This window comes from Marmota marmota, unplaced genomic scaffold, assembly GCF_001458135.2.
Source record: "Marmota marmota marmota unplaced genomic scaffold, marMar, whole genome shotgun sequence".
Taxonomy (NCBI): Eukaryota; Metazoa; Chordata; class Mammalia; order Rodentia; family Sciuridae; genus Marmota; species Marmota marmota.
This window is the reverse complement of record NW_026000174.1, coordinates 15,152,329-15,171,679: the sequence shown is the minus strand read 5'-3', so window position 1 is coordinate 15,171,679 and position 19,351 is coordinate 15,152,329. Positions and strand designations below refer to the sequence as shown.

General features: G+C 50.9%; 1 protein-coding gene across 11 annotated transcripts; it reads left to right on the top strand.

Moving 5' to 3' along the window:
* Positions 1-6: 6 nt before the first annotated feature.
* Atg16l2 (autophagy related 16 like 2) lies at positions 7-13,966 on the top strand. 11 transcript variants are annotated; one of them, XM_048788112.1, is made up of 19 exons: positions 7-170; positions 2,074-2,173; positions 2,852-2,954; positions 6,597-6,670; positions 6,951-7,202; positions 7,395-7,460; positions 7,768-7,881; positions 8,897-8,959; positions 9,550-9,658; positions 10,095-10,200; positions 10,892-10,962; positions 11,236-11,307; positions 11,420-11,540; positions 11,880-11,985; positions 12,271-12,405; positions 12,848-12,997; positions 13,197-13,244; positions 13,347-13,448; positions 13,710-13,966. In XM_048788112.1, exons 1-19 carry the CDS (start codon positions 53-55, stop codon positions 13,795-13,797), a joined length of 1,998 nt encoding a protein of 665 aa, XP_048644069.1. In that variant the 5' UTR covers positions 7-52; the 3' UTR covers positions 13,798-13,966. The 11 variants fall into 11 exon arrangements, 9 of the variants coding, with proteins under 9 accessions (XP_048644069.1, XP_048644072.1, XP_048644070.1 ...); XM_048788115.1 differs by lacking the exon at positions 6,951-7,202; XM_048788113.1 differs by lacking the exon at positions 8,897-8,959.
* The last annotated feature ends 5,385 nt before the right edge of the window (positions 13,967-19,351 follow it).

Here is a 19,351-nt window from a genome sequence, read left to right as displayed (position 1 = left end):
GCCGCGCCTGCTACCGAGCGCGGCGCCCGGGGCACTGGCTGGAGACCGGGCGATGGCAGGGCCCGAAGCATCCTTCGACCCCACCTCGGGTTGGAAGCGCCACATTGTGCGGCAGCTACAGCAGCGGGACCGCACGCAGAAGGCACTTTTCCTGGAGCTGGTGCCGGCCTGTGAGTGTGCCCTTGGGCATCTTAGAAAATGGCCATTGAGGAGGCTGGGCTCCCGGCCTGGGAAGAGGGTTTGGCTCTTCAAGCCGTGACCCAAGTGCTTCGGCGCCTTCTGGCTTCCGAGGCCTTTCGACTTGAACCTGTCTGCCACGCCCCACTTCTGAATGGCCAGGATTCCCGTCCCTTCCAATCCAGGCTCTGCTTAGAACTCTCTTGGGCGGAGAGATCCTTGTTGATACCCCCTCAAGGCTCGGCTCAACCCCCACGAGCTGGGTTTCCTAGAACGTTTGCCCTTGAGTATTGTTTTTGCCAGGTCTTTTGTGCTTTCCTTCCTCTCAGATGGTCCCCAGGACCAGATCAGACCATTTAGTCTCTAACCCAGTGAAGGAAGAAGGCTGGACTATCCAGAGCAGCCGCTTGTTGGTAGATCTAGGGTAACAGTGAAACTCTTAATCTCTAAGGAGAAAACTCTGAATCTGGGCTCTGCTGCCGCCTATAGATGATTGGAACACATGAAGCTTCTCTGTGCTCAGCACACCCCAGCCTGAGGGAGAAGCAGGGGCCCGCAGGATTTCTAAGGGAGCTGGGAAGTCAGGTTCTTTTGGAGCTTTCTGGGCAGCTGGAGTGTGCGTTGGGGGTAGGGGTGGGGCAGTTCAGTTTGGGATGAACAAGAGTGGATCTGTGTGTAGGACCATTGGTCACCTGAGATTGTATGTTTGGGGTTGGAAGTTTTAGTTTTTTTCACTAGTTCCAGCCTGCCCTGGAACTAGTGAGAAAAGTTTGGGGTTGGCCACAATCCCTGCTGCTATCTCACTGTAGCTAATCTTGGTAAGTCCCCAAGAACGAATCTGTTTCTTATCCTGGGAAGTCACTCTGCAATCTTCCAGGTGCTGGGCCTTTTTCTTGATGGTCTTGAGGCTTTCCCCTACCTCCAGGCAGCCTCACTTAAGGACTCCGATAGACAGGGGAACCTCCCAGTTTTAGGAAAGAGTCACCCACAGTCCCTTTTTGGGACTTCCAAATCTAAGGGTCTGGAGCAACCCAGAAGGCTGAAATCAGAAAGACTGAAATTCCTGTTATCTCTGTGGTCTTGGGTAGTTCATGTCCCTAAGCCTCAGATTTATTCTATATAAATTAGGCATAATTTAACCTTTTTAAGATTTGCTGGGGACCAGTGCTGTGCCTTTACTACAGCTGAGGTGGGGTTTTGTATGAGAACTAGACTAAATCCAGGGACCTCTGTCAAGGTGACAAGCAGGGCACTGGGTGAGGGAAGGAAGCTGAGAAGCTAGGCCTGGGCTTACCACCCCCCAGCCTGCGCCGGAACTGAAAAGAGGAAGTTATCGTGGATGGTGGTGGGTGTGTGTAATCCAGGGTCTAACCACCTAACCTAAGAAGGTCTGTTGGATAATTGCTCAAGGACTTTCTATTTTGACCTGGGGGAACTTGCACCAACTCTGGGGAAGTTAGGATTACTTTAGTGTGAAGTTAGAGCCCTTGAAAGGGAAGTGACTTGCTGAAGGTCATAGCTAGTACAGCTTTTTGTTTCATCATGCTCTGGAGCCAACCCTGTCTGGGGCAGAGGTGAATCAATCCTAGGCCCTTTGCGTCCTTCAGGACCCTCATCAGGCAGGACTCAGCCATCCTGTTGCCAGCAGTAGGGGTCCTTCTGTCCTTGGGAGAACAGGTCTTTTCCTGGGTGACATGGTGGTCTATGCCAGCACTAAAGGTCCTGTAGAGATGCACAAACAACTCTCAGGCAAGGGGCACAACCCATCCACCAGTAGCTGTCTCAATCCCAGCATCCCTGGACTCCTGCAGCCTTTCTAGCCATAGGTAACTTGTATGCTAGGGGTTGGCTGGAAAGTGTCTATCTCTGCCCCAACTCACCCTCTTGCACCCCCAGATAATCATCTCCTAGAAAAAGCTGAGCTGTTGGCCAAGTTCTCAGAGAAGCTTCATAAGAAGCCAAATGATGTTACTTCTGCCACCCATCAGAGCTTCTGGTAAGTATATGTATCAGTGATCATAAAAGGCTGCCTGTTTCTAGTCCCTCCTGCCCACCAGCCCCCATGCTGGGTCATATTCTCCCAGCACCTCAATGGCTCCTGGCTGCTACTCAGGGGTGGTTCTGGAGAGGCAGGCCCTCCCCCAGGCCAGCTGCTTTAAAATCTCCTTTTTCCTTCTTTCTCTGCATTTTCCTATCCCTTTCACCTCCTAACCCTGCACTCCTATCTTTCCCCCTTAGCCTTTTTCCATCTCCCTGTTCCTTACCTGATGCCTACAGAAAGGATCTTGCTCCCTATTCCAAAGAGAGAGTGAAGACTAGATCAAGGAATGGGTTGGGGCTAGAGTTAGCAGGTGTTTTTTGAGGAAGGTCCTTGGCAAGGAAACACAAGGCCAGAGCACAGGACTCCTGAAAGCTCATTTCTGAGATTTGCTCTTTCCTTTTTTTCTTTTTGTGGTGCTGGGGATGGAACCCAGGGCCTCTCCTATGCTAGACAAGCACTCCACCACTGACTGCTCTTCAGTCCTTGCTTTTTCCTTGAGTGGCTTTCAGGCTTCCATTTTCCTCAAGAAAAAGTTAACGGCTCTTATTTCAGGCTTTTCATGGGACACTGGGAGCCTTTGAGCATTGGGGTGAATGGAGGGGACATAAGCACCTCTCTCTGGTTGGTTGGCAGGGAGGAGTCAGGGCCTGACTCAGACCAAAGCTCACCACCAGGCACTCTGAGGGTGAAGTGGCAGGAGGAGGAGGAGGAGGGGCTCCGCTTGGACTGTGGTGAGGTAAGCTGGGAAGGGATCAAGAATGGGGCAGGGCCAGGATCCAGGACTTTGGGGCAGGGAGATACTGTCAAGGGAACCAGGAAGTGAGCAGAACTTCCTGTGTTTGCTGCATCCCCTAAAATCTGGTGCTGCAAGCACTGAGTGAGCCCTAGTATATCAGGCCTGGAAATGAAGCTGGGAAGGGTGTCAGTGTGCCCCTTGCAAGCCCTGGATGAAGTGGGTTCCGACATTGGCTGTAAAGAGTGAGACAAGACTTCAGGGAAGTGGATGACTTGTGTAGGGGCCTGGCAGCCTGTTCCCCCTTTTAGATGGTTTAGCCTACTCTGCTTATTCCCCCACTCACGTGCCTACTCTTCACCCCTTGTCCAGGCAACCCCAGGGCCCAGCATCAGGTGATGGTTAATATATACTTGCAGACAAACAACCAAGATTGATCTAGTCTGTAGGCAGGACTTGGCACTTCCACCTAGCATTACTGCCCTGCCTGTCCCCTGCAATGGCATCTCTTGGTTTCTGTTGTACCCTACTTATTTCCTCTGATTTTCTTCTTATATCTGTAGATTTTACTTCTGAGTTCCTTCTCTGGCTCCTTTCCTTCCTCCCTTTAAATGTGGGTGTTCATTTGGGTGTGCTCATTGGCTCCCTTGGCCACAGGGATTTTCTCTTTCTTTTTCTCTTCTGACTCTCGGACCTGTCTCTACCCAGCCTTCTTTTCTGCACACTGGACTCTTGCTCAGCTGAGACATCACATCTAAAATCATCTCCAGCTGTGGGTGATGGTGCACCCTGTAATCCCATGATTCAGGAGGTTGAGGCAGGGGGATTGTGAGCTCGAGGCCAGCCTAGGAAACTTATAAGACTCTACCTCAAAATAAATAAATAAAAAGAGCTGGGGATGTAGCTCAGTGGTAGAGTACTCCTGGGTTCAACCCCTAGGGCCACAAATAAAAATAAATAAATAAATATAATAAATGAAGTCACCATCTCTTCCATAATATAGCACTTAGCACTAGGCAAGCATTAGCTTAGTTAATTCTCTACATTGTAGGTACAGAGGGGGAAACTGAGGCTTAGAGAGGTGGATTCTAGATTTGAAACTCCACCCACACAAATCTACTTTTTGTGATTTCTTCATTCTTTCAACAAATATTTATTGACAGTCGCTATGTCCAAGGAACAGGGAGTGCAGCTGTGAACAGACCTGGCCCTGTGGAGTTTTCAAGGGAGGAGAGTGTGATGGGCCAGTAAACATGTGTCCAGTTACAGTAAGCCAAGTCACCTGCCCAACACAAGTGTGGGAAGGGGCTATAGACAAATTGAGAGCCTCTCCCCCAGAGCTGATGCTGTGGTTGCAACTTGATAATGGTGTGACATTATGCCATAACATTTGTAGATTTGTATTCATCAGGATACAGCACAATTTCATCACCACCAGACATCCTTCTTGCTATCCCTTTTTAGTCACACTCACCCTTCCCCAAACATCCTTAACCACTGGTAGTAACCACTCATCTGTTTTCCACCTCTATCATTTGAATTTTTTTCCTATCATTTGAATTTTGACAAGTACCAATAAAAAAATATTGAGTGGTATAACACAACAGAAATGAAAGCAAGTGATAGGTGACGAGGATGGTGATTAGGTTGCTCAGTGGTGAGAAGGATTATAATTATTGTAAATTGGACCAGCTATGAAAGTAGGGGCCCTGTCTGCATGTGCAGGGGGTCTTCCCAGTCCCTTACCCAGGGAGTTGTATCAGTGCAGGTAGACAGCCTCAGCCTCGCACCTCAGTCCATCCTTACCAAGCCCTTGTGAGAAAGTACCAGGAACAGATGTTAGCAATAAGAGTACCCCCCCACACCCGTCCCTTCCTTGTGATTATTTGCTGGGCCAGAGGTGCTCAGAGTCTGGCCCTCATTTTCCTCTTACCACACTGGTGGGCACTGCCTTGCCTTGGATCTGTTTCTCTCACTGACCCCTCAGCATTGAAAGAAGGGAACCAAATTTCATCTTCATGGCTGGCCCATCTCTTGGCTCTGGGGTTGAAGGAATGTGGAGTGAGGCAGGGGTAAACATGTAATGATTCTCACCCTACTTCCGGGCTGTCAGGGCAGCTCTAGGACTCAGTCTGGGTTCAGTACTCTCACAGTCCATTCCTGTTCTTAGCCTTGTGTGCTTCTGTATTCTGAGATCTGTGCTTGGGCAGGCCAGCAGTTGGTCAGGGATTGTAAAGAAAGCCAAATGTTGGAGAGGCAGGGAATAGAACTCACATCCCTTGAACCCTCCCTGTAGATCAACACTTTACTTGGAGCATGATGTAGTTAAGTAGCTTGAGTTCAAATATCAACTGTCACTTAGCTGTGTGACTTTGGACAAGGCATTTAACTTCTCTGTAGCAATGTTCTCATTTGTAAAACGAAGCTGGTGGGTTTACTATATGGTGTTATTATGGGGATTAAAAGAGTTAATATGTGTAGAGTGCTCAGAATAAAACATGGCACGTGTAAATGCTAGATAACCATCTGCTATTATTTTATTTTTTTTTAATTTTTTATTGTGGGTTGTTCAAAACATTACAAATTTCTTGACATATCATATTCCACACTTTGATTCAAGTGGGTTATGAACTCCCACCTTCACCCCATACACAGATTGCAGAATCACATCAGTTACACATCCATTGATTTACATATTGCCATACTAGTGTCTGTTGTGCTCCGCTGCCTTTCCCATCCTCCACAATCCCCCCTCCCCACCTCTCCCCTCCCCTCCCCACCTCTCCCCTCCCCTCCCCTCCTCTCTCTCTACCCCCTCCACTGTATAACCCTGAGGGTCTCCTTCCATTACCATGCAATTTCCCTTCTATCTCCCTTTCCCTCCCACCTCTCATCCCTGTTAATTGTTAATCTTCTTCTCCTGCTCTTCGTCCCTACTCTGATCTTAGTTACTCTCCTTATATCAAAGAAGACATTTGGCATTTGTTTTTTAGGGATTGGCTAGCTTCACTTAGCATAATCTGCTCTAATGCCATCCATTTCCCTGTAAATTCTATGATTTTGTCATTTTTTAATGCAGAGTAATACTCCATTGTGTATAAATGCCACATTTTTTTTATCCATTCATCTATTGAAGGGCATCTAGGTTGGTTCCACAGTCTTGCTATTGTGAACTGTGCTGCTATGAACATCGATGTAGCAGTGTGCTATTATTTTAAATATTTTTCTTTATAATAGTTCTGGGTTGCTCTATGGAGGTAGGGTGAGGGTCATCTCATCTGTACCCCTGCCTCATTCAGCATTCCTTCAACCCTATGGAGGTAGGCACTATCATTCCCATTTTGCAGGTGAGGAAAACGAAGCTTGCTAAGGAGATTCACTTTCCAAGGGACTGTACACCCCTAGGGTCACAGAGAAAATAAGTGGCACAGCACAGCTAGAATTGAAACTCAGGAGTCAGACTTCTGAGCCTAGAGCCTCTGTTGCATCCTTATGCACGATCCTAAACTCATCTGAGCCTTGTTGGGAAGGGGCCGTGGAAGGTGGTGGCAGGCTCTGTCCCTCCAGCCTCTCCTGCCTGAGAGGGGCGTGAAGCCTGGTGTGAGCCCTCCAGAGGTGCCCATGACCACCTGTCCGCCCCCACAGATGGCCTACCAGGTGGTGAAGAAGAGTGCAGCCTTGGATGCCCTGCAGTCGGAGCTGGAGGAGCGGCAAAGCAGGTGAGTACCGGTAGGGTGAAAGGGTTCGTGCCCTCCTCTGCCCCAGGTAGGGTTATTGCGTGGCCCCAACAGCTTTCCCCATGACTACCAAAGACCCCTGGTTTGTGTTTGGGGGATGCGAACTGCACGGCTCTGAGGGCGAAGGCTTGGCTGGGGACTTGGCTTAACCACCTGGCTGGCCGGTGGCCATGGGTAGATCTCTCTGGGGTCTTAGGCGGGTCCCCACTGGGCGGTGATGGAAGCTTTTTGGGATGCACTGCCTGCGCTTCGGGTCCTCCAGGCTGGCGGCTGTGGAGGCCCGCGTGGCGCAGCTGCGGGAGGCGAGGGCGCAGCAGGTCAGCCTCGTAGAGGAGCTACAGAAGCAGAATGCGGCGCAGCGGAAGGCCTACGAGGTGCTGCGCGTGCACACTGGGCACCAAGAGGCGGCACTGCGCAGGCTCCAGGAGGAGGCGCTCAATCTGCTGGAGCAGCTCTTGCAACGCAAGGAGCGCGCCGCAGCGGAGTGCAACTTGCGCAACGAGCGCCGAGAGCGGTAGGAGGGCTGGGCCCCAACCTGTTCTGTGGCTAGCCTCCTCAGAGTCTGGCCTCGCCCTTGCCTGAAAGGCAGCGGTGGGGACTGACCCCTGGGGAGAATGGACTAAGTCAGGCTCGAACCTGAAGGCAGGGGCGTTTGGTACCCCGCCTTGGAATCTTCTGGCTCCTAGGATGCTTTTTTCCCCACTAGGGCCAATCAGGCGCGGGTGTCCCAGGAACTAAAGAAGGCTGCCAAACGGACTGTGAGCATCAGCGAGTAAGAGTGAGGAGGGACCGGATCTGACCCCTGTACTCTGTAGCTGCCGGACTGTCTGCCCATTTTTCCATCTTCCCCACTCCCCCACACTGGTACACCTGACTGCATGTGGACACAGCAGCGATCCAGGGTCCACGGGATCCTTGAAGATCTGTGTGAGCAAGTTCATGTGCCCACCGCACATCCTCCTCCTTTCCACTCGGACCCTTCCATGCTCGGAATTCACATCTTCACCGTAACCAGTGCTTGGGCAGGGAGGGGCTGGCCTGTTGCTTTGGTCTTCCTGAGCTTTATTCCTCTCTCCCAGGATTCCACACACTCTACATGATGGGATCAGAGAGCAGACAGAGACTCTGGCTCTGGCTATTAAGCCTGAGTCCCTGGAGAGTGAGGCTTGTGGGAAGTGGAAAAGGCCTTTCAGGTGAGGACGCAGTTGGCTGTCTCAGAATTCTGAGGCTGCCATTGTCTTCTTCTAGGACCTTGGGCCAGCTGGTGGGTTGGGGCTAGGAGTTTGGGGAGAAGCTGGGGTACAGCCCAGGACTGGTCTGACCTACAGTGCTTGGGGTAGTTGGGGTCATTTTCACTGAACATGCACTGCTTTCTCTTCTTCCTAGGACCAGAGCTCTCGGGTGGGGTTTAAGGCTTGTGAAGGGGTGTCATGAGGAGGGAACTGTGGGCAAGGCCCAGGGCTCATCTGTCCTAGGCATGTATATATGTAAACACAGGTGTGTGCATGGGTAGGTATACACAAGGACATGGGCATATGTATGCACGAGCTTGGTTGCGAATACCTTAGTGTGTATGAACATAAGAACAAATGTAGATGTTTGCTCACACTCTCAGTCCCCCCAAGTCTTGATTTACTTGTCATTGAGGCTGCTCTCTCCTGGCTCCATTTACCAGCCTGAAGGCTCTTCTCCTCAGTCTTTTCTTGTAGGTCCCTGGTGTCTAGGTCCTGGGATAGTGAAGGAACCTTGCGGAGGGGCTTGAGAAACAGGTCTCCAAAGTTCTTGGCAGCCCTGGTGGGCTGAGACATCCCAGTACAGTTGGGCATTTCTGAGATTACTCAACAAGCTTAGGTTTCCCCTCCTCACTGCCCCCAGCCTTGTCCCAGCCTGAGGCCACTTCATCTGCCCACTCCCATATGCCCTAGCTCAGCCTCCCAGGAGCTTTTGTATGTGAGCATTTGCTGAGGGTGGGGGGGTTGGTAGTTCTTACCATCATGGTAGAGACTTCCATTGTCAAGTCTCTCCCTGCTTGCATTTTCCTGGGTTGGTCTGGATTACAACCCTCCTGGTCTTCAAGGAGTCAAGTTCTTGTTCTAGGCTCTAGAGATTATGAGTCCTCAGATCTCCAGCAAAGTATAGGGATGAATGATTGCTATCTGCACACCTACCAGCCAGTCCCTTAGCACGTGGTTCTCGGTTCTGCCCCAGGTCTGCCTCAGCCACCTCTCTGACTCTGTCCCACTGTGTGGATGTGGTGAAGGGGCTGCTAGAGTAAGTGTGTGTATTTGTGTATGTGAAGGGGTTGGGCCTGTTGGAGCCTCATGTCAGGCTTCTGGAGCCCAGGCTTGGTCTCTGTATGTGCCTCGTCTGTTCATCCATATGGTGCCTACTGTCTGTGTGTATCTCTTTTGGGCCCCAGAGGCAGGAGCCAGGTGTATGACCTCATTTTTAACCCCTACTCAGCTATCTTCCAGGCTCATAAGGGATCTGTCCTTATCCAAGGTCCTCACAGGGGACCAAGAGTTCCAGCCTGAGGCCAAATGGGAACTCCCACTCAATTGGGAAACTAAGGCTCAGAAATGTAAGAACTCATTCAGTCACAAAGCCAAGCAGTGGCAAGGCCAATACTAACCATTAGCCCTGAAGTTTCTCTGCAACCACCAATCCTGCCCTTGTTCTGTGCTTTTCTGTGTATTCTCCACTCCATCCCGGGTAGATTGGGTTGGGGAACAAGCTGGTTGGATCCTGGGGCCATATTCTGCTACTGCCATGTCTGTTTCCTGTTGCTGCTGCCTTTGGGGAGCTTGAAGCCCCCACATCAGAAGGCCTTGGTGAACATCCTCCTGACTCTACCTCTGCAGTTTCAAGAAGAGGAGAGGTCACTCAATTGGGGGTGCCCCTGAGCAGCGATACCAGAGCATCCCTGTGTGTGTGGCTGCCCGACTTCCTACTTGGGCTCAAGATGTCCTGGTAAGGGAGGAACTGGGCCACATGTGTGGGGGCCAATATGGGAGTGCAGGCACTAGGGGTGTCCCGAGCAGGCCAGGCAAGCAAGACCCCCAGGACCAGCAGGAGTTTATCTCCACAGGCCATGGTGAGAACTGCTCAGGCTTTTTACAATGGGGGCATAGACTGGAAACGGAGATGGGAGGCTGAGAGAGTAGGTGGCCCAATGAGAGTGTTGGGAGGCACAGTTGGGAGGCTGCTTCAGGGGACCAGGCAGAAATGAAGATATTTGCTGGGGCTAAGTTTGAAACTCAGGATTTGGGCAGAGACCTGGGGTGTGGATACCAAGCCAGCAGCAGGCTGTATGTGTGCACAGGCACATTGAGAGTGAGCCTGTGAGGGGGCACAAACAAGCATATGTGGGGAAGGCCTGGGTCACTAACCTCCCCTTTCCCCACAGGATGCCCACCTTTCTGAGGTCAATGCTGTATGTTTTGGCCCTAACAGCAGTCTCCTGGCCACTGGTGGGGCTGACTGTCTTATCCACCTCTGGAATGTGGTGGGAGGTAAGGACCCCTCCCTGCAGCCCAACCCAGTACTTTCTCTAAAGATCTACTACTCTCAGCTTGCTCCTGGGTGGGCCTCTTTGTGTTTGCCTCTACCTGGAACATTCCTGTGAGCAATAGCTAGAGAACCCCTCCGCAGGAGCAGGACTCTGAGGATGCCTCTCCGAGGAAGGGTAGAACCCCTAGGCCTGCAAGATGGGGAGGGCTGAGTGCAGATGGGCCTCTGTTGGGGGAGGGGGAGGTCCCTTATCAGTCTTACAGGGACAGACCTTTGAGGAACAAGTCCTTGGGTTCACCAGGCCATCACCTCTTTTGGTATCACTCCACCTGCCAGAAGTCAGGAGACAAACATTGACTGTCCATCTTGTGCTAAGCTCTGTGTTCTATAACTGGGTTAGGGACTCAGAGCCAACCCCTGGGGGCTTCCTAGAGGAGGCAAATCTCCAGCTGGTCTGGCCTGGCTTGCTGTGTGACCTATGGACAGTCCCTTCTCTCTGGTTTTCTCTAGCCCTGTCTGGCAAATGCCTAGCTTCCCCATCAGGCCCCTGCAGCCGAGGCTGTAACTGTACTCCGTGATTCTGTGCTCTAACTTAAGAGAGACTCCTGTTCCCACTCTGGGTTCCAGTTCCTCTATTTTGTGAGTGACCTCATTTCACCTGTTCCTTTCCCTGCTCTCCCCCTGCCCTGCCAGGTCGTCTGGAGGCCAACCAGACCCTTGAGGGAGCTGGTGGCAGCATCACCAGTGTGGACTTCGACCCCTCGGTGAGGGGACTTTGCCCTAGTAGCATGGGATTATCCCCCCACACCCCAGTCTCTATACCAGTGGGCAGAGGCTCCCATCAGTAACAGTATCCAAAAGCTGGGTCCTTGGGCTCTTGCATATACCATTCCTGCTGGCCTGAGGCTCGTTTGTCTTCCTTGATGACTTGGGCCATGGGAACCTTTAAGGCCACCCCTACCATAGTTCTCTGGACTGAAAGATGCTGCCTTTGGCCAGGCCTAGACTCAGACCTCTAACACTCCCCATCTCTCCAGGGCTCCCAGGTTTTGGCAGCTACTTACAATCAGGCTGCCCAGCTCTGGAAGGTGGGAGAGGCACGGTCCAAGGTGAGACCTGACTGGGAAGGCAGCCTAAGGGTCAAGGGTCCTTTTTCAGGAGAGGGAGGTGCTATTATGGGGTCTTGGCCATGCCTTTGATCCAGACTTGGGATGGGGGCAGGAAACACTGTCTGGACACAAGGACAAGGTGACAGCTGCCAAATTCAAGCTAACAAGACACCAGGCGGTGACTGGGAGCAGAGACCGGACAGTGAAGGAGTGGGACCTTGGCCGTGCCTACTGTGAGGCTCAGCTCCAACTCCACCTCCCATCCCCCCTTCCCTCAGATACAAGGGAACCTACCCTGCTTTCTGGGAGTGGCTCTGGGATTCAAAGACATTTTGGGTGAAACCTTCCAAGGTCATCCTTCTCTGTGCCCCATTGGTGTTCCCTATCTGATTTCTTCATGACTTTAAGCTTTGGGTAGATGAAGAAGAGGTGGACTGAGTCCTGGGATGGGAAGATCTGGGTTCTAGTTTTGGGAGAACACTGCCCCTTTTGGACCTCAGCATCTCTACGTGTCTACTGTGCTAGCTCCTGACAACCCTCTGAGACCCTGGGCTCTACCCCTTGGTCCCTAGGTTCCAGAACTATCAATGTCCTTTCCTATTGTAACGACGTGGTGTGCGGGGACCACATCTTCATTAGTGGCCACAATGACCAGAAGATCCGGTTCTGGGATAGCAGGTGACAGGCAGACTGTGGGTGGCTGGTGGACCTGGGGTCAGAGTGCTGGAGTTCTTGCTCCTTGGCAGGAAGGGTCGTGGTGGTTCCTTGGGGGAGTGAAGCTATGGGGCTGGCACCACCAGCTGGTATCCTCTGTTGGGCACAGCTCCTTGAGGCATAGCACCCCTGGGAAGCTGTGCCACTTTCCTTGTGACTTCTCAGTCCAGTACTGACTGCCTGGGCTTTACAACCAAGATGGACAAACAACTTTTTCCATTTTATTTCTACTTTTTTTTCTGGTGCCAGAGATTGGACCCAGTGGTTCACTACCACTGAGCTACATCTCCAACCCTTCTTACTTTTTATTTTGAGACTGAGTGTTGCTAAGTTGCCCAGGCTGGGATCTTCCTGCCACAGGCTCCTGTGTAGCTGCAGTTATAGGTATGTGCCTCCATGCCTGGCTACCACGCTTCAATAAAAAAACCAAGAAATGTTTTTAGTTGTTTTTTGAACAGAAGAGCCCAGCATTGGGTGAATGGTTTACAAATGCAGAGCTGGAGCCAGTGCAGGGCCCATGTAGGCTGGTCTTGCTGGTGTGCAGGGACTGCCCTTTGAAGCTCTTCCTTCTCTCAAGTTTTTCAAGACAGACTTTTCATTGCTTTTCTTCCAGTGTTTATTTTAGTGATCCAAGGGTTTCAAGGGCTCCTTCTCAAATCAAAGTCTGACCAAGTTCCTCAGTGGAGGGAGCTGGGTGTAGGGATAAGGGAGATTAGTTACTGGCAGAGACCTGCCTCTGGACTTTGTTGGTTAGGAAGGGGACCACACCTAGTCCCTTCTTTTCAGGAATGGCTTGGGGGACTGTTCCTTACTCCTGTCTCCTCAGGGGTCCCCGCTGCACCCAGGTCATTCCTGTGCAGGGCCGGGTCACCTCCCTGAGCCTCAGCCATGACCAGCTGCACCTGCTCATCTGCTCCAGAGATAATACACTCAAGGTCATTGACCTCCGGGTCAGCAATATCCGCCAGGTGTTCAGGTACTATCCTCTGCCTGTTGACCCTGTGGCCTTTATTGGGGCAGCTGTGTTTCTCTTTTCCTGTAAAAGTTCTCTGCCTTTCTTGACCAGGACCTGCTGAGGTACCTGACACCTTATAGAGATGGGGCTCTCAAAGCCCCTGGTTGGGGACAGGACTGGCAGTGATCTCCATTCTGACCCCAGCCCTGTTTGTCTTTAGGGCTGATGGCTTCAAATGTGGTTCCGACTGGACCAAAGCTGTGTTCAGGTGTGTCTGTAAGAGCTTGCCCATCCTCGAGTACACCCCACCTGGTCCTTGTGTGTGTCCTTACCTGAGTCCCTTTCTCTTGTTCTGCTGTGGCCACTGCAGCCCTGACAGAAGCTATGCACTGGCAGGCTCCTCGAATGGAGCCCTTTTCATCTGGGATGTTGACACTGGGAAACTGGAGAGCAGCCTTCAGGGCCCCCACTGGTGAGCAGACACTGCCCTCCTACTAGTCCTGCCTGACACCAGGTTCTAACATCTCCCAGCCCCTGTCTCCAAACCTTCACCCCCCCAACCCTTCACAGCACCCAGGTATCCTTCCACATGTGTTTTATAGATACCCACTTTACAGATGAGGAAATGTGCTCACAGAGGGCCTCAAACTATCTAGGTCCAATACTGGGGAGCAGAGCCAGGCTGCAGACCTGGCTCCTGTTGCCCCTTGAACCCTACTCTCCCTCTCCTCAGTGCTGCTATCAACGCTGTGGCCTGGTGCTGCTCCGGGAGCCACGTGGTGAGCGTGGACCAGGGCAGGAAGGTTGTGCTCTGGCGCTAGGACTACGCCCCCACAGCCTGGGCTGGAGAACAGCTTCCCTCTGCTTCACAGGGCTCCAGAGCCCACAGGATGGGGGTGGCTTCCAGATTTAATGGGGAAGAAGGCCCAGAAGGACTTGGCGTGTTTGTTTAAAAACAGTGTTCTTGTTTTAAAAAGTCTTTTTAAAATATGTATCTCCTCACTTTTCCTCTCTAAAGTTGGGGGGAGGGTGACTAACAAAATTGTCTGTTTGCGTCTTTGCAGCATTTGTGGGGTACAGGGAGACCTGGGCTGGGGGCTCAGGGAAATCTGGTTTGGTCTCCTTCCTCCTCCTGCATAGAGCTGTTTTGGCAGAGCCAGCCCAGCCTCTGCCCAGGGACACAGGTTGCCCAGCTTAATCATGCAAACAGCATGAAGAATGGCTCAGGACAGCCCAAATCAGTGCCTTTCAGAGCCATGGAAATGTAGCCTTGGGTCCAACCTGGCCCTGAGGCCAAACCAACACAGTGGGCTGAAAAGGGAGCAAGCAGCCCATGGGGTCCTGGTGGAAAGGATCCTAACAAACAAGAGTGATATCAAAGTATTTGGTACACTGGGCAAGCCTTTACACTGGCCCCCTTTCCTCCTCCAGAGGCAGGGCCCAGGTAGAGGAGGGCAGCTTAAGCCTGGGCCTTCATTTACCTTGGCATCAAATTTCACCCCCACAATATGCCTCAGTCCAGGCTGAACTCACAGGGCAGAACCCAGCACCCCATTTCTTTCTGTAGCCTAGGGCTTGGCACAGGTCAGTGAAGACAGAAAGGTATTGGCCAAATGGCAAAATCTACTCTCATTGCTCCCAGATTGCCTACTTCTCCTGGCACGGCAGTCCTAAACTCTGGATGCCATACTCAGCTGCCTCCTGTCATCTGTGCATGTGACCTCTGTCCCTCATAGTACCAGATCCTGAGGCTGCTGTGCCTCATGCTTCTCTCCATCCCTGCTGCCACTACAGGCCACCTTTTAGACTCACTGTCTCCTCCCAGTACCCTACTTGCCAGAGCCAGTGACTTTATAAGTTTCCAACCCTTTGAATTTTCCCTGCTGCCTTCAGAAGAACCCCTCAGCTTGAAATCTAAGCCTTTGGAAGCCACCCTGTTGGCCTGCATCTTCATTCCCTTGCTATTCTGAATGTGACTTACATGTGCTTTTCTCTATCCAGAATGTTCTTGTCCCTCCCAGCCCACAATTAAAATTCGTCCTTCAGGATTCCCCCACTGAAAGCCCTTTCCTCATCTACCAGGCTTGGTCCTACCCTTTCTTGTTTGTTATCAGCCTCCCTCCATTATAAGCCATGGAGCTCTTGAAAGAGGCCAGGATGGGAACAGAATGTTCCCTGGGATCAGGCCTGGCTCAGAGAAACCTCAGGGAATGTTTATGAAGTCATTAAGTTCTCCTATGCAGGCACTATGTGAGTTCAATAATCTAGCTCCCTTCACCCCTGCCCCAGCCCTACTGCTCTGGTCCCTAGTGGCCAGCAGGGGTCACCAGCTGTCTGGTCTCTGAGGAGTCCTTTCACCAGCCTCCCCCCAGAGACTGATGGCTGAAAAAACCAATGATGTCCCAGCGGCCACCATTACTAAGTACTTAACGTGTCAGCCTCCAGTGTACTTCCTGTAATTTCATTTGTTCCTCTCAACCAACTTGTGATATGGTTATCACCTATTTTACAGATGAGAAAAGATGAGGCTCAGAGGTTGAGTCAAGATCACACTTGCACACACCTGCATTGTGACTGCATTCATCATACAAATGTCAGACTTTAGGCTCCCTGGGCAGTGATGCATCGTGCCCCCCCACTTCAGCCACAACTGCCACCACTACCAGAGTGGGGGTGATTCCAGCTCTGTGTCTAACTGGGCTCCCTCCCTGCATCTTCTCTCTTCAATTCTGACCCTTAAAGCCAGGAGGGTTAGTGTCCTTCAAAGTGAGGGGCAGGCAGGAACACAGGAGAGAAGGAAACTTGCCTTTCAGATTAAGTGCCTCACTGGAAGGCATAGCTCAGCAGATCACAGACTGCTTAGATAGCCCAGGAGAGTGGGACTCGCTCTCTGGGGCAGCAGTCTCCCTGAAGGCCTTCCTTCCACTTATGGGAGCAAGCCTGATCACACACTGTGGGATGGTGTGGCCTCACGGAGTACATGTCCACCTTAAATTTCTGTGCTTCCTGGAGGAGCAGGTCTGAAAGGAGAGGCAAGCTGGAGGGAGGGGCCACAGACTGCCCAGGGCAGGTGCTCAAAGAGGCTAACGATAAAAACCCCTCTAGGCCTTTCAGAAGTCAGTGCTCAAGTTTTTTTTTTTTTTTTTTTTTTTTAATATTTTCTTAGTTGTCAATGGACTTTATTTGTGGTGCTGAGAATCGAACCCATTGCTTCACACATGCTAGGCAAGTGCTGTACCACCACTCACAACCCCAGCCCTTTTCTTTTTATTGGTAGTGCTGGGATGGAACCTAGAGCCTCATGCAGGCCAGGCAAGTACTCTATCACTGAGCCACACCCCCAACCCTAGTGCTTGGGTTTCTAGTACTCAGGCATTTGGGTGCTGTCTGCCTGAGTTTAGGTCCCTAGTCAAACTGGAACGACCTGTACACTTGCCATATACGTGAACTGATGCCCAGGAGAGAGCAGGAGCTTTTTCTGGGTCACACAGCAGAACTGAGGCAAATCACAGTGGCTTCCAGGCTCTATATTGCCATCTGTGAAACTTCCTGTCCCAAGGCTCTTCCCACCCCATCAGCCAGGTGACATAGCTCTTCTGTAGGCCTAAGTACCTCCAATTGCCCTGCCTAATCTGAGGCCTTAAATGACAGACGCCCTTGTTCTGGTACCTACTACCCCTTGGTCATCTCCTAGCCCTGGCTCCTCTGTTTTCTTGAGACTCCCCCACTTTATGTGAGCCTGTTTGTGACAGGGGCTGAACTCCTTTGCCCAGAACATAGCCTGGTACAGTAGTTTGCTGAATGGACAGAGTAACAGAGCTGGTTTCTGAAGGAATCTTGACACAAGGTATGGACCCACTTGGTGAGAGTGTGTGAATATTTCCATCTTCAGACATACCACCTCTGGTTTTAGGCTTTCTCTGAAGTAATATCTTCAGCTCATCTGTACATTATCTTATTTGATCCTTTTGGACTTTAGGAAGTTTGCATTACCTTCTCACTCCTAACTTCCAAGATGAGGAAAATGAGGCCTAGAAAGGTGAAGGGCTGAGCCTCAGCCCCTCAGGGAAAATCTGAGATAGCTCAGGGCTTGCACACAGGTCTCTTCCCCACATTTCTTCCTGCCCCTCCCAGCAGCCAGCTGTGGCAAGTGTTTGGTACAGTGTGGAAGGGGTGTGGACCCTACTCATGGGTTCATTTCTGCAATGCTTCAGAATAAAACACTTCAGGAAGATATTCCCAGATCAGAGTTCTCAGAAACAGACATGGCAGAAGGACTATGTGTGTTTTTTTTGGCCACTGGGACCAAGGGAAAATATTCCAGGAACAAGATGCTCTTTGGCATTCGTATGGTTCTTGGCAGATCAGGCAGGAACAAAGCAAACACAGGAAGAACCTAGGTGGAAACTCAATTGGTTGTGTCAAGTGGTGGGGTTTCAGGACAAACTTTAACTCTCTTCTGAAAGGAAAGTGACCACAACACTCGGAGCAACCAAAAGATCTTTATTGCAGCAGTGCAACAAAGAGAAAGGAAAGAAGGAAAAAGAGAGAGAGAGAGAGAGAGAGAGAGAGAAGAGATGAAGAGGGAGAGAGCAAGAGCAAGAGACAGAGAGTGCGTGCAAGAAAGATAAAGAGCAAGAGAGAGAGGGCAAGAGAGAGAGGGAGCAAGAGAGAGGGGGGCCTGGCAGGAGGGAGTTTTTATAGCCCAAATCTAATGGGGCCTCTGAGTCTGCAAGCTGCCTTGTTGGCCCAAGGGGTGGTTAAGTGTTCAGCCTTAAGCAGGGTTGATTGTTCAGACTTGAGGCAAACAGGTGATAAAGGACCAGATAGAGGGGGGTTTGAGTGCGTGGGCTATCTTGCAGTCAACATCTGTTCAGCCTGCCCTGCAGACAACACAGTTCAGCCTGCTCTGCACCCAACATCTTCCTTTTAATCTAAAAATTTCTATTATTTGGTTATATTTCTGTCAGGAAAAACTTTATAATGAACAAAACAAATGCAGAGGTTTCAGAGCTGCCAGATTTTGTCATAAAGCTACTCGAAGAGGGCTGGGCAGTAACTGGAACCAAAACCAAAAACTGTGGCTGGGTTCCCTCGGCAGTGACTAGTACAGCCTGCGATGTCATTACAACCTGGAGCACGACAGTTTGTCCCAGTGGATGAGTCCAATTGCTGGAATTTTCTTTTCAATTTCTTGTTATTCTAAGAAGTCTTCAGCCATGGCTGGACAGTGTTGGTGGTGGAGTGGTGAGCATGCTTGCCTTCCAAGAAGCCTATCTACATGGTCTGTTCTTAGCTATGGTGACCTGCTGTGTGATATTCTTACTTGTATCTTAGAATAACTGAACTGATCCAGAATAAGAGTTGGATAAACTCTTGGAAATCACCTCATTCCAGTCCTTTTAAAGTTGGGGTTGCAGCAGCTTGGAGGGAGGATCACTTATTTAACAGCGTCAGGGCTGAAGCCAGATGACATCACATGGTTTCTGTGTGGCTTGTGGACGTGGGCTGGGTGGTGGGGTCAGAGAGGAAGTGCTGCAGGTCATATGCTAGGAGTCTGGCTTGACTGCATCAAGCTTGTTCCTAAGATGAAGGAGGCCAATGGTTAGCTGTGACACTGGGATGGGGCAATTAGCTGAACTTTGCCCCTGGTCACAGACTAAGCCTCCAGTGCTAACAGCCGTCTCAAATGTGAGCAGCCTGCACTGCAGAGAAAGCAGAAGATGGAAATATTCTGTGTCCCAGATTTATGGCTAGACACCTCACACACATCCCTTCACACAGGCCTCTTGAGGGACCTGTGTGTTCCTGTGCAGCAGGAGACTATCGAGGATCTCAGTTATGAAGGTGAGGACCCAGGAGGTGGGAGAAATGATGTGAGGAGTTTGTGGAGACCACCCTGTGCTGCATACTTGATATATCCTTCTTGGGACCAATAAAATGTCCTTATACACACTCAGTTCATTACTTCTTAGGATGTAGCTGTGGGAAAGGGGAGAAGCATCCAGAATGACCACATCCAGGAAGCCAGCGGTCACATCCTCCAGGCTCCCTCCTTAGCTCACCAGCATGCTGCTGCCCTTTCTTTCCAGCATGTCTCATAATATTGTCCTCATTGTATGTAGCCGTCTTCTTTCCCCACTGGGAAAGAACCTTGAAAGCAAAGACCATTACTTATTTCTTTCCATCTTTAGGACCCAGGATATCGTATCTGGCACAAAAGTGGTCTCAGGGTCTGTGTCCCATGGTGTATTTACTTGCTCTCTGAATTTGTTAAGTGCCGTAAAGGAGGGTCCAAGAGTATCTTTGTAAGAAACATGGTATTTTTGGAAAAGCCTGTTGAACCAAACCTTTTTAAAAGGAAACTTGGAAAAC